Source organism: Equus quagga, chromosome 17 (genome assembly GCF_021613505.1).
Source record: "Equus quagga isolate Etosha38 chromosome 17, UCLA_HA_Equagga_1.0, whole genome shotgun sequence".
Classification (NCBI taxonomy): Eukaryota; Metazoa; Chordata; class Mammalia; order Perissodactyla; family Equidae; genus Equus; species Equus quagga.
In genome coordinates this window covers 26,862,405-26,874,763 of record NC_060283.1, presented here as the reverse complement: position 1 = coordinate 26,874,763, position 12,359 = coordinate 26,862,405, and the positions used below count along the sequence as shown (strand labels likewise).

General features: G+C 44.8%; 2 protein-coding genes across 8 annotated transcripts in view; one reads left to right on the top strand and one right to left on the bottom strand.

Moving 5' to 3' along the window:
• ATG13 (autophagy related 13) overlaps positions 1 to 2,398 on the bottom strand; it is a 43,875-nt gene extending 41,477 nt beyond the window's left edge. For 2 of the 6 annotated variants that reach the window (XM_046642877.1, XM_046642878.1), the window contains exons 1-2: positions 1,878 to 2,397; positions 1,403 to 1,518 (exon numbers count right to left, since the gene is read on the bottom strand). The gene's annotated coding sequence lies outside the window, so the exon portion shown is untranslated. Of the gene's footprint in view, positions 1 to 1,402; positions 1,519 to 1,877 lie in introns of all 6 variants that reach the window. The other 4 variants (XM_046642880.1, XM_046642879.1, XM_046642882.1 and 1 more) reach the window with 3 other exon arrangements.
• Positions 2,399 to 2,516: 118 nt separating this feature from the next.
• Positions 2,517 to 11,853, top strand: HARBI1 (harbinger transposase derived 1). Of its 2 annotated transcripts, none has more exons than XM_046642888.1 (3): positions 2,517 to 2,634; positions 3,348 to 4,166; positions 10,700 to 11,853. In XM_046642888.1, the coding sequence occupies exons 2-3, from the start codon at positions 3,497 to 3,499 to the stop codon at positions 11,077 to 11,079; spliced, it is 1,050 nt and encodes a 349-aa protein (XP_046498844.1). In that variant the 5' UTR covers positions 2,517 to 2,634; positions 3,348 to 3,496; the 3' UTR covers positions 11,080 to 11,853. The 2 variants fall into 2 exon arrangements, with proteins under 2 accessions (XP_046498844.1, XP_046498843.1); XM_046642887.1 differs by having other exon boundaries at positions 2,608 to 2,700.
• The last annotated feature ends 506 nt before the right edge of the window (positions 11,854 to 12,359 follow it).

Sequence of the window (12,359 nt, the reverse complement as noted above, 5' to 3'; positions counted from 1 at the left end):
ATACTCCAAGCTGGAAATGATTTCCAAATCATCCACACACAAAGTTTAGGCAAGCTTTGTTCAAGAATAAACTTTTAGTAAAGTGTACATATTATAAGACTCTCAGGTCACATGAGCCAAAAAAGTCTTAAGCAATATGGTAGCTCAAACATTATCTGAATAGCCTGCATTTCGTAATCAGTGAATCTATATACGTACTTTTCTTCCATTAAAAAATAAAAATAAAAAAACAAGTTGAATAATAATGGGTCATAACAGTGAGAAATGTTTTAGTTGCACTCTTCATTCTTCATAATCTAAGCAGCACTTCAACCACAGTGTTATGAATGTAATTATTCATCTTTCCTATAATAAAGTAAAAAGTGTTTAAAAAGAAAAATAAACACCTTCCACTCCCACTTGAGCAAAACATAATTGCAGAGTATTGGGAATGCACCTTATTGTGTGGGTGCAATAAATTCTGCAGTGGGTACATTCTAAATAGTCAAAATTATCCTGGAAAAATCACTTACGTAGTAAGATTTGGGTCTTTGGAAGCTCAAAAGATAATGTTTCAGGCTTCTTCTTGCATTTAGGTCACATGAACCGTTCTCTGAGTCACGGAGGTCAGAAGCTAATGCAGTTGGGTGGATGGGGGCAGGAAAGACAATGGAAAAAAAAGAGATTTCTTGCCCCCACCTCCATACAGTACAATTCCAGTATGCTTATATGGTAGGACTCAACTGTCTCCAGCTGATTCTTAATCCTCAAATAAAACAATTTAATTTGGAGTGTTTAGTAGCTGAAAATCTGTAGTTCTGCTTCAATTTTACTATCTACTCTTGAGGGAAAAAAATATAATATACAATAAGAACCGTTTAGGTGTAAGCACAGTAATGGAAAATCCAGTGGTCTGCAGTTTTTACGAAACGCAAATCTCGAAAGTTGCCATAGCCTTCTTAACTTTATACCCAAAGGGGTACAATTTTCAAATAATGCAGGAATTAACTACAGGCATCTTACTATACAGATCAGTATATATGACACTTGCTTCAGCACTTACTCATCATACGCTGTGTAATAAAAATACTAACTCAAGATTCCATTCCACAAGCATTTATGACTTCTGCTGAGCCGAAAAATGGAGCCAAAAACAAAAAAACTTATCTAGCTGGAGCCACATATCCACACGTGAAAAGGACTAACACTCATAAAACAATACACAAAAACCTGGAAGTTAATTTTTTGAGTCTGACCTCTTTCTCTGTCTTTCTCTCTGGCTGTGGGATGGCCAGAAGAGAAAAACATGCTAAAAGTGAAAATGCTAGGCCGAACTGACCAGGCAAACTGGGAACTAACTGACTGGGAAAGCGAAAACTGAGCTGACTTAGCGATGAACCCAAGAAGGAGCTTAGCCACTTACCGAGAGATTTATTGAATGAGAATGGATCGCAGGTTCCCACGGGTCGTTCCACTGCCAGTAAGAAGAGAGTCGTGAACCTTGTGTCCCTTTTGTCACTAGTCAACAGTCACCCTCACCTACGCGGAGTACATATTTGGCACTCAACAAATCTTGATTGAATGAAAACCTACCTCACTCGTATTGTTACCCAACCCCGGAGTTATGGCCCCCCAAATTACCTCCCAAAAGCCTTACGGCTTAACCCAAAGAGCTAAGAAAATAGACACGAAAGCTCTGGGGACCTTTGTAAAGACTAGGAACAATCAAGGGCCAATGGGGCCTACAACCAACACGACCTCCCCCAAGAAAGCTCAGGGGGCCCGACTGTGGCTGACCCACTTCGGCTTCACAAGGAGGTCCCGACAGGCCGCAGATCCATAGCCTCCCACCCGGGGGCGCTGAGAGATCTGGGGGTATCCCCCCAAAAAGTGAGTACCTGCGAAGCTGCGACACAGAGAGTGTCTCGGAGCTCTCATTACGGAGGCCGGGGCCTGGGGCCGGCCAGCTGCGCCTCCTGGCCGAGGGCTCCGCGCTCCGGAGCTGCAGTGACAGCACGGGTCACAGAGAGATAACCTCACGCCTCGGCAGGCTCGTGGCTCGCAGGCCCCGGGTGTTTCGCTTCCAGGACTGCGCGAGTTGTCGCACTCACGTCGACCGGCGCTCTTCCAGGCTCCCGTCACAGCTCAAGCGGTCACTCCTGCCTTAAGCCCAGCAGCCACTCGCTTCCCGGCGCCGCCATCGTTAGTGTTTGTTTTCATCCGCTCGGTGAAGGCGGAGGGCGAGGGACAGGGCCATGGGGGAAATACAGCTGCCTAACCTCAGCCGCACTTTCGCTACAACATGGACGCCGTATTTACTCTCCTTTATCTTCGAAATTCCCATCAAAGTTGACTTCCTTTCCATATGACTCTTTTTCACTGATTTTTTCAAGGGCCTAGGAAGAAAATAAAGGCTTACACAGGGGTCTTTTTGAAAGAGCGATCACATTTGGGCCGCATGTGGAATGTGCGCCGGCGAACCGCAGGTCGCGGCTGCAGCGGCCGTGAGGACGCGGCGTGGGACGGGCGCTGACGCGGAGGGGGCGGTGCCTGCGCTGACGCCGTGGCCGCTGGGGAGCCGCGCCGGTTCCGGAGGAGGGCCCACCCGGCTGGGAGGGCGGGGAGGGCGGCTGGTAACCTGGCAGTCGCCGAGAGGTGGGTGACGGGCCTTGCCTGACTTTGAGTGGCCGTTGCAGTCAGACTTCCGTATGCGTTTCTCAGGTGCCTTTTAAAAGCGGCGGAGTGGCTTCCCAACCCTTGCTCTCCCAGCCTCTTCTTTCGCGCCTTCCTTCGAACCTGTCTAGTCTTTCTTACTTCCTAGCCCTCAGCCTCACGATTTGGATTTCTTGGGAGTAGAGGAAAGCTTGTTGTTAGAACACACAATCTGCGTCCACCAGGCTGGGTTGCGGGCATTTTTTTGCCCCCTTCTCCCTTGCTAGACTGGTTTGAGCACCCCGCACATCCATCCGGTACTTGTGGAGCCAGAGGGCTGTGGATAATGAAACCCGCCGTGACTAATCCCTGCCCCGGCTAGTTATGACTTATGTCAGCTGCTTCGTGGCCTGTATAGTTAGGAGCAGACCTCTTTTCCCTTGTGGATAATTGTGCCGTGACCTCCATTAATCTTTTGCTCTTCCCAGTTCAAATGCCAGGCATTAAATGAGCCACCGAAATTCAGCTCCCATTATCCTTTAAACCAAAGCAAGGCTGTCATGCAGCCATGAGTTGGTGGAGAAAGACCCAAAGTTACAGGTATTGCAGCTCTTGCTTGCACAAAATGAAAATTTGAGAAAAGGAGTTGGGGTAGCCTTTGAATCCCTTTAAAGTCTTTGGTAGGTTTCTAATTTTTTTTCTTTTAACCTTTACAGAGAGAAGATTATAAATGCCAGAGCCATTTAACTGATGGTTAGCTGTTGAATTCTGACACTTCCTTAAATATCTTCTTGCACGAACATCTTCGCTGGGAAGGGTTCAGGAAAAGTAGCAGAGGAAAGGAGAGACAGCATTTGCGTGTACCATGGCTATACCGATAACAGTGCTTGACTGTGATCTCTTGCTGTATGGCCGAGGTCACCGGACATTAGACCGCTTTAAGCTGGATGATGTGACAGATGAATACTTGATGTCCATGTATGGGTTTCCTCGACAGTTCATTTATTACTTGGTGGAGCTCCTGGGGACAAGTCTTTCCAGACCTACTCAGAGATCCAGGGCTATTAGCCCAGAGACACAGATCCTTGCAGCCCTGGGCTTCTATACCTCAGGTTCCTTCCAGACTCGAATGGGAGATGCTATTGGTATCAGCCAGGCATCGATGAGTCGATGTGTTGCCAATGTCACCGAAGCACTTGTGGAAAGAGCCTCACAGTTCATTCACTTTCCAGCTGATGAGTCCTCCATGCAGGCTCTGAAGGATGAGTTCTATGAGTTGGCAGGGATGCCAGGGGTAATAGGGGTGGTTGACTGTATCCATGTGGCAATCAAGGCGCCAAATGCTGAAGACCTCTCCTATGTGAACCGCAAAGGTCTGCATTCTTTAAATTGCCTGATGGTGTGTGACATCAGAGGGGCTCTAATGACTGTGGAGACAAACTGGCCGGGCAGCCTCCAGGACTATGCTGTGCTGCAGCAGTCTTCTCTCAGCAGTCAGTTTGAAGCTGGAATGCACAAAGATAGCTGGCTGCTTGGTAAGTTGGCAGATGTAAATGCTTCATTTTATAGCCATAGGAAAATTATGTAGCAGAGTAGAATGCAACATGGGAGTCTATAGACCTGCGTCTCAGTTCTGTCCTTTTTTTAATGAGCCCTGAGATGAGAACTCTCTGAGCCTTAATTTTTTATTTTTTAAAGGTTTTTTTTTTCCTTTTTCTCCCCAAAGTCCCCCGGCACATAGTTGTATATCCTTAGTTGTGGGTCCTTCTAGTTGTGGCATGTGGGACGCTGCCTCAGCGTGGTTTGATGAGCAGTGCCATGTCCGCGCCCAGGATTCGAACTGATGAAACACTGGGCCGCCTGCAGCAGAGCGCGGGAACGTAACCACTCTGCCACGGGGCCAGCCCCCTTAATTTTTTTTTTTTTTTGAGGAAGCTTAGCCCTGAGCTAACATCTACCACCAATCCTCTTTTTTGCTGAGGAAGACTGGCCCTGAGCTAACATCCATGCCCATCTTTCTCTACTTCATACGTGGGATGCCTACCACAGCATGGCCTGCCAAGCAGTGCATAGGTCCGCACCCAGCATCTGAACCAGCGAACCCCAGGCCGCCGAAGTGGAACGTGCCAACTTAACCACTGCACCACTGGGCTGGCCCTGAGCCTTAATTTTTTTTAATCAACATTTAAAGACATTTATTAGAACTTAAAAACATATTATTTGACCCAGGCCTTCCACTTCTAAGAATTTATCTTGGAGGTACATGTTCATAAATATGAACATTGGTGATGGAAAACAAAATTGCATACAAGAATTTGTATTGCAGCGGTGTTTTGTAGTTGCAAACAACAACCCTACAGAAACATTCCCTTTAAATACAGTTGAAATACTTACTGGTAGAGATCTGGTTAAATATAGGACATCCATACAATTGAGCTTTAATTTTTATCATCTGTAAAATGGTGAAAATAATACCAACAGCAGTAATACCTATTGTTAAGATTAAGTAACATATATCAAAGTTCACTATAAAGTATTGTACAAGTATGAGATAGGATTTTTGCCATTGGTGATTGTCACTATGATGTCTCTATGAAAATGATAGGAGACAGTGCACTTACACAGTTCTTGTAGGAACTCAGTTACAGATCTGCCCAAGTGCCATCGCAAAGCCTGGCTTAGTGATATGAGTAGGACAAGAATCCATTCAATATGGGATAGTGCAAAGTGGGGTGACTGTACAGCTGTGAGGAATACAGTTAGTTAAGAGTCATAAAACCCTTGAGCCTGACAGCGTAGGGGTTTTTTTGTTTGTTTTTCTTAAAGTACTGCTCTTAAGTGAGCAATAGGATAAGGGTTATCTTGTATACAACAACATATTATTATTATTTTTTGGGGGGGGGAAGATTAGCCCTGAGCTAACATCTGCTGCCAATCCTCCTCTTTTTTGCTGAGGAAGACTGGCCCTGAGCTAACATCTGTGCCCACCTTCCTCTACTTTATATGTGGGATGCCTACCACAGCATGGCGTGCCAAGCGGTGCCATGTCCGCACCCGGAATCTGAACTGGTGAACCCCAGACCCCCAAAGCGGAATGTGTGAACTTAACCGCTGTACCACTGGGCCAGCCCCACAGCATATTACTATTATTTTTTTAAAGATTGGCCCTGAGCTAACATCTGTTGCCAATCTTCCTCTTTTTTTTTTCTTCTCCCCAAAACCTCCCAGTACCTAGTTGTACATTCTAGTTGTAGGTCCTGCTAGTTCTGCTACATGGGACACTGCCTCGGCATGGCTTGATGAGCGGTGCGAGGTCCACACCCAGGAGCTGAAGCAGTGAAACCCTGGGCTGCCAAAGCGGAGCGCATGAACTTGACCACTCAGCCACCAGGCCGGCCCCTACAACATATTATTGAGAGATGAAAAGATGCATTAAAGATTGGAAGACCTCTCTTTCAAAACCACTAATCATATCTGCACTGCACATGCACATAACACAACACAGCGTTTAACATGTAATAGACACTCGGGAGTTATTTCTCTTTAATTTCTCCCTCTTCTCCCCAAAGCTCCCAAGTACACAGTTGTACATTTTAGTTATGGGTCCTTCTAGCTGTGCTATGTGGGACGCCGCCTCAGCATGGTTTGATGAGCGGTGCTAGGTCCGCACCGGGATCTGAACCCCTGAACCCCGGACCGCTGAAGCAGAGCACGCTGAACTTAACCACTATGCCACAGGGCTAGCCCTCAAATATTGCTTTTGTTAGCACTTTAAGGTCATTTAGGAATTAATTGATTTTCTTTTCCTTCCTTGGGACCCCAGATTCAGTTGGAATGATAGCTTTAAAGTAGTTTTTTTAGTTGTTTACAGGACATAGTTGAAAAGTGAAAGCTGTGACCAATTTTTATATACATCTCTGATTCCTCTCTTTACAAGAAGAGTGGAAGTAGGAGAAATGGATATTGTAACAACATTTAACAAATGTTTATTAGGGCCAGTTTTGGTACCAGGGCACATGCTAGACACTAAGGATGTTGGGAAAGCATACACATGTGAAATAGATTACCTTAGTACTATCAGTTCTTGTACATACCCTTTGGAAAGCCTCCATGAGCTCTAACAGGAAAAGTAGTTTGAAGACCCCTGAACCAGTATAGTGTTTCACAAATTTTCCAGATCAAAAGACTCATCTGGGGAATTTATTAAAAATATACACCACTGGGCCCCACTTCAAATGTTGGGAATGAGGGGCTGGCCCCATGGCCGAGTGGTTAAGTTCGTGCGTTCTGCTTCAGTGGCCTGGGTTTCACCAGTTCGGATCCTGGGCGCGGACCTAGCACCGCTCATCAGGCCATGCCGAGGTGGTGTCCCATATGCCACAACTAGAAGGACCCACAATAAAACATACAGCTATGTACTGGGGGGCTTTGGGGAGAAGAAGGAAAAAGAAGAAAGAAAAAAAAAAAAAACTTCTGGAATGAGAATCTTCAAGGAAAGAATCTAGACATGCATTTTTAACAGGTGCCCTAAATGATTTGGACAAATAGTTAAGTTTGGAAAACACTGGTCTCTGGAGGATGTGTGGACAGTGGGGTAATGCAGGAGAAGATTAGCAGGATTGTGAGGAATGACAAGATGTTAAAAAAAGAGAGAGCCAGCCATGATGGCCTAGTGGTTAATCTTCAGTGTGCTCCACTTCAGTGGCCCAGGTTCCGTTCCTGGGCACTGAACCACACCACTCGTGTGTCAGTAGCCATGCTGTGGCAGCGGCTCACATAGAAGAACTAGAAGAACTTACAACTATATACAACTATGTAGTGGGGCTTTGGTGGGGAAGGGAAGAAAAAAGGGGGAAGATTGGCAACAGATGTTAGCATAGGGTGAATCTTCCCCTCCAAAAAGTGAAAAAGAGATAAGGGGCCAGCCCTGTGGCTGAGTGATTGAGTTCATGTGCTTCCCTTTGGCAGCCTGGGGTTCACCAGTTCAGATCCTGGGTGTGGACCTAGCACCACTCATCAAGCCATGCTGTGGCAGCATCCCACATAGAAGAACTAGAGTGACCTACAACTAGGATATGCAACTATGTGCTGGGGCTTCAGGGAGAAAGAAAAGAAAAAAAAGGAAGATTGGCAATAGATGTTAGCTCCGGGCCAATCTTCCTCACCAAAAAAAAAAGAGAGAGAGAGAGAAGATGGCTGATGTCTTCACACTGTCAGATTTGTGGAATAGTTCTAGATTTGCCAAATCTAGAATTAGCTGTGATTCCCCTTTGGGTTTTTTTAGCATATTTTCGCCATGGGTGTCATCCCTTCGTGTCCTCATTCTCATCTGTCCCTTCAGAGTGTATTACCTAATTCTTCTTCTCTAAATGTACCTCTTCCTGCAAACAATTCAGCCTGAGTCCTTACTTCTTCAGCTCCTGGCCTAGTCCTGTTAAGCAGCTTTGGGTAAGATCTGCCAGAATGTCTTATGGATGACTGATCATGTAAGCAATTGTAATCTGTTTAGCAATTCTGATCCTAATCCCCTCCCATGTGTCTGTCTGCCAGTGGTGCTTGGATTATGACCAGTTAATGACGATGGAGCATTTTATAAAAGGTCTACTTTAATTAGCTTGTCCTGTAGGTTTCCCCGTTTAAGGCCCATACTGTTTCTTAGAGAAATGTTTAACAGATATCATTTAGTAACTCCATGCCATGGCATTCATCTTAAATGTTTGTATTATTCTCTTTTACAGCATTACGCCATTGTTTTGGCAACTCTGAGTCTGCCATTAGCATTTAGTGACTAGCTCCTTCCTTTGCCTGACATATCAAAGGATGGCTGACATCTCTTTGATCTTCTCATTTGTAAAATGAGTTCAATAATATCTAATCCAGCAGAGTTGGGATGGGATAATAAGAGAGAATTTGTGTGTGTGCATGTGAGGAAGATTTGCCCTGAGCTAACATCTGTGCCAGTCTTCCTCTACTTTGTATGTGGGATGCCTCCACAGCATGGCTGATGAGTGGAGTAGGTCCTTGCCCGGGATCTGAACCTGTGAACCCAGGCCACTGAAGTGGAGCACATGGAACTTTAACCACTCAGCCACAGGGCCAGCCCCAAGAGTTAATATTTTTAAAGTGCCCAGCATGGTGCCTCCTACATGTTAGATATTCAGTGAGTCATAGATATTATTTTCATTATTATTTACAACATCAGTTTCTTAAATTTAATATTTAGTAGGGATGAGTTCAATTAAAATAGGTTGTACTTGGGGGTGGTGGGGCAGGGAAGTCAGCTGAATATAAAATTTGCAAACTTTGTGAGGCTTGTTAGATACTTAAAGTTAATCCAGAGCCAGCCCTGATGGCCTAGTGGTTAAAGTTCGGTGCTCTCACTGCTTCAGTGGCCCAGGTTCGTTTCGTGGTCGCAGAACCACACCACCTGTTTGTCAGTTGCCATGCTGTGGGGGTGGCTCACATAGAACTCAAAGGACTTACAACTAGGATATACAACCACGCACCGGGGGCTTTGGGGAGAAAAAAAAAAAGGGGAGGAAGATTGGCAACAGGTGTTAGCTCAGGGCCAATCTCTCCCTACAAAAAAAAAAAAAAAAGTGGGGCCAGCCCAGTGGCTCAGTGGTTAAATGTGCACATTCCGCTTTGGCGGCCTGGGGTTTGCCGGTTTGGATCCCAGGTGCGGACATGGAACTGCTTAGCAAGCCATGCTGTGGTAGGTGTCCCACATATAAAGTGGAGGAAGATGGGCATGGATGTGAGCTCAGGGCCGGTCTTCCTCCTCTTTTTGCTGAGGTCCATGCTAGCTCAGGGCCAGTCTTCCTCAGCAAAAAGAGGAGGATTGGCAGTAGATGTTAGCTCAGGGCTGATCTTCCTCAAAAAAAAAAAAGTTAATCCAGTACATCTAAAACTGATACAGTGTTATATGTCAACTACATCTCAGTAAAATAACTTTGTAATTAAAGTTAATCCAGTTCTTAGAAATGTAACCCTCTAAAACAAAGGAGTCCTATATGTTTTGGAACAATGTCTAGCACTCTTTGAACAGACCATAGCTATTTACCAAAATTGATGGTAGGTCAGGAACACAGCGATTGTGCAACTTGGTACTCCTAGGGCCTGTCTGTATTTCTAGGCAGTTGTGCCTCTGTGTGAGACAGTTCATCTGCCAGATGTAGTGTCAGGACAATTAAACCTTATAGAAACATTATACTGTTGTAATAGGACATTGCGCCCCAGTTTTTGTTTTGTTTTTAGCACTCCCCAGGATCATTTGATAAGGAAGTCGCCTGAGGGAAATGCCTCGTGTATATTATTTTAATTGACTTCTGATTTTATTTCCTTATCACTGACGATTACTGTTTGCATCCTTATATTTATGCTGTTCTTGTTAATGTGGAATTCTAACAGTTCCTTTATTACAAAGGCGTTGTTCTAGTGTATATAATATCTAGTGGGGCAGAACACCTGAGTTCTGATCTCTGCCACAGATGCTGAGACTTTTATTTTTCTTATTACTGGGAGAATAAATGATTATTGTCCGTGAAATACTCTGAAATCCCTAGGTAGTGCTTTCAGACCTGACATTTTAATGGTAAAGTTAGACATTTTCCTCCAAAGTGTTTGAGATCTCCTAGCAGAATTCTCTTTTATCTCTCTTGCACTCTCGCTCTTTAGAGATTTTGAAGGTTGGCTTGCTGTGTGAAGGTTTTTACTAATCTTTTGTGAGAGAACAATATCTGAATTCAGAAAATCCAGAAATTTTATTTCCTCCAGCGCCTTTACCTCCTTCCTAGGAACATTCTTTCAGACTTGACTTTCTTTAGCTATGAGCCGTTTTTGTCTGTTGGTTTTAACCAAGGATATTCCCAGCCAAGACTCATGTCTTCCTGCTCATGACACTGGCATGCCTTCTCTACCACAGCATTTCCCTCTTGGTTTTTCTGGTACGCTTTGGCTCTGGAAGCTGTTGTGTTTTCTTGTCTGTTCCCAGTACATGTTCCTGGATTTTCCTTTCATTTGTATCCCAGTTATAATGATTTATGATTTCTTTGGGCCTTCCCCACAGGTGACAGTTCCTTCTTTCTCCGCACCTGGCTCATGACCCCACTGCACATTCCTGAAACTCCAGCTGAATATCGCTATAATATGGCCCATTCTGCAACTCACAGCGTGATTGAGAAGACCTTCCGAACCCTCTGCTCCCGATTCCGCTGCCTGGATGGATCCAAGGGGGCTCTGCAGTACTCACCGGAGAAGTCCAGCCACATCATCTTGGCCTGTTGTGTCCTCCATAACATCTCCTTGGAGCATGGGATGGATGTTTGGTCCTCTCCAGTGACAGGACCCATGGAACAGCCCCCTGAGGAAGAATATGAGCACATGGAGTCCCTGGACCTAGAGGCTGACCGCATCCGTCAGGAGCTGATGCTCACTCATTTTAGCTAATGTGAAGGAGGGGGAGAGGAACTTTCAGAAGTTTCAGAAGGAGTCGTGACAAACTTTCCCCCTCACCACCCCCCACACAGTTCCACCATCTAGCATGACTGAGTGTGTGGACACTTGTCACAAACTGACATTTAATCTGGGTATTTTAGAAGGGTTGAGACCATGCCAGAATATCTTGATTCATTTGCAAATTTATTAACTAAACCAAAACCAAGACAAGAATTCCTTACTATCTGTTGGACTGCAGGTTGAGCACCACTCATTTGAAAGCTCACTGGTTGCAGACATTTATGGTTGTCCTACGAAATCAAAGCAAAGGGGAAAATGGCATCTAGCCAGAAGACTTCTTTTGGTTTCAATTATCTAGAGATTTCAAATGAAAATTATATTGTTTGTCCTGAATTATTTGGATAGTATTTTAGCTTTTCTACTGTGCTGCCTATATAGGCATAATCTGAGGCAAGTGTAAAAAAATTAAAGTTGGGGAATGGTCTTCTGACAAGTAAATGGCTACCAATATGAGTTTGCAGCTTTGTGTTTTAAGACGCTATTGGGGCAGTCTGCAACGTGCATCTCCAGTCTTTCTGCAATAATCGGACTACGACTTGGGCCTAGTTCTAGGGAGAACATCTGGACTCCAGTGTCCTATCTCCAACCCTGAGGAGGCGTTAGAGGCTAAATGGGTTTAAGAACCGAATCAGGGGCCAGCCCCGTGGCCAAGTGGTTAAGTTCACACACGCTGCTTCAGCGGCCCAGGGTTTCACCTGTTCAGATCCTGGGCGCAAACATGGCTCATCAGACCATGCTGAGGTGGCGTCCCACATGCCCCAACTAGAAGGACCCACAACTAAAATATACAACTCTGTACTTGGGGGATTGAGGTGAAAAGCAGGAAAAGAAAAGACTTGCAACAGTTGTTAGCTCAGGTGCCAATCTTTTAAAAAAAAACAAAAACCCAATCAGCTTAAAGAAGACAAGTCAAATATAAACAAAATAGCAAGCTTACACTTTACAGGAGATCTAAAGACCCTGATAGATTGGTAGACAGAGGCGATTCACCCAGGTTTTGACAGCTGACATCTAAAGAGATCGCATTTCTTATGATCATGATGTTAGAATGTCCGTTTGACCTTTCTGCTTTGAAATTCCTTGCACAGAAGGAAGATTTAGGAAATAAAGAAGGCATGTGAAAGTATTAAAAAGGAGAGGTAAAAGGAATATAATTTCTTGGTTTAAATGAATTCTGGAGTTAGACCTACTTGAATATCTTGTGTGCCAAG

Coding starts and splice junctions, on each gene's coding strand:
- HARBI1 (XM_046642888.1), top strand. CDS start 3,497: ATGGCTATACCGATAACAGTGCTTGACTGTGATCTCTTGCTGTATGGC. Junction 4,167..10,699: donor CAAAGATAGCTGGCTGCTTG/GTAAGTTGGCAG, acceptor CCTTCCCCACAG/GTGACAGTTCCTTCTTTCTC.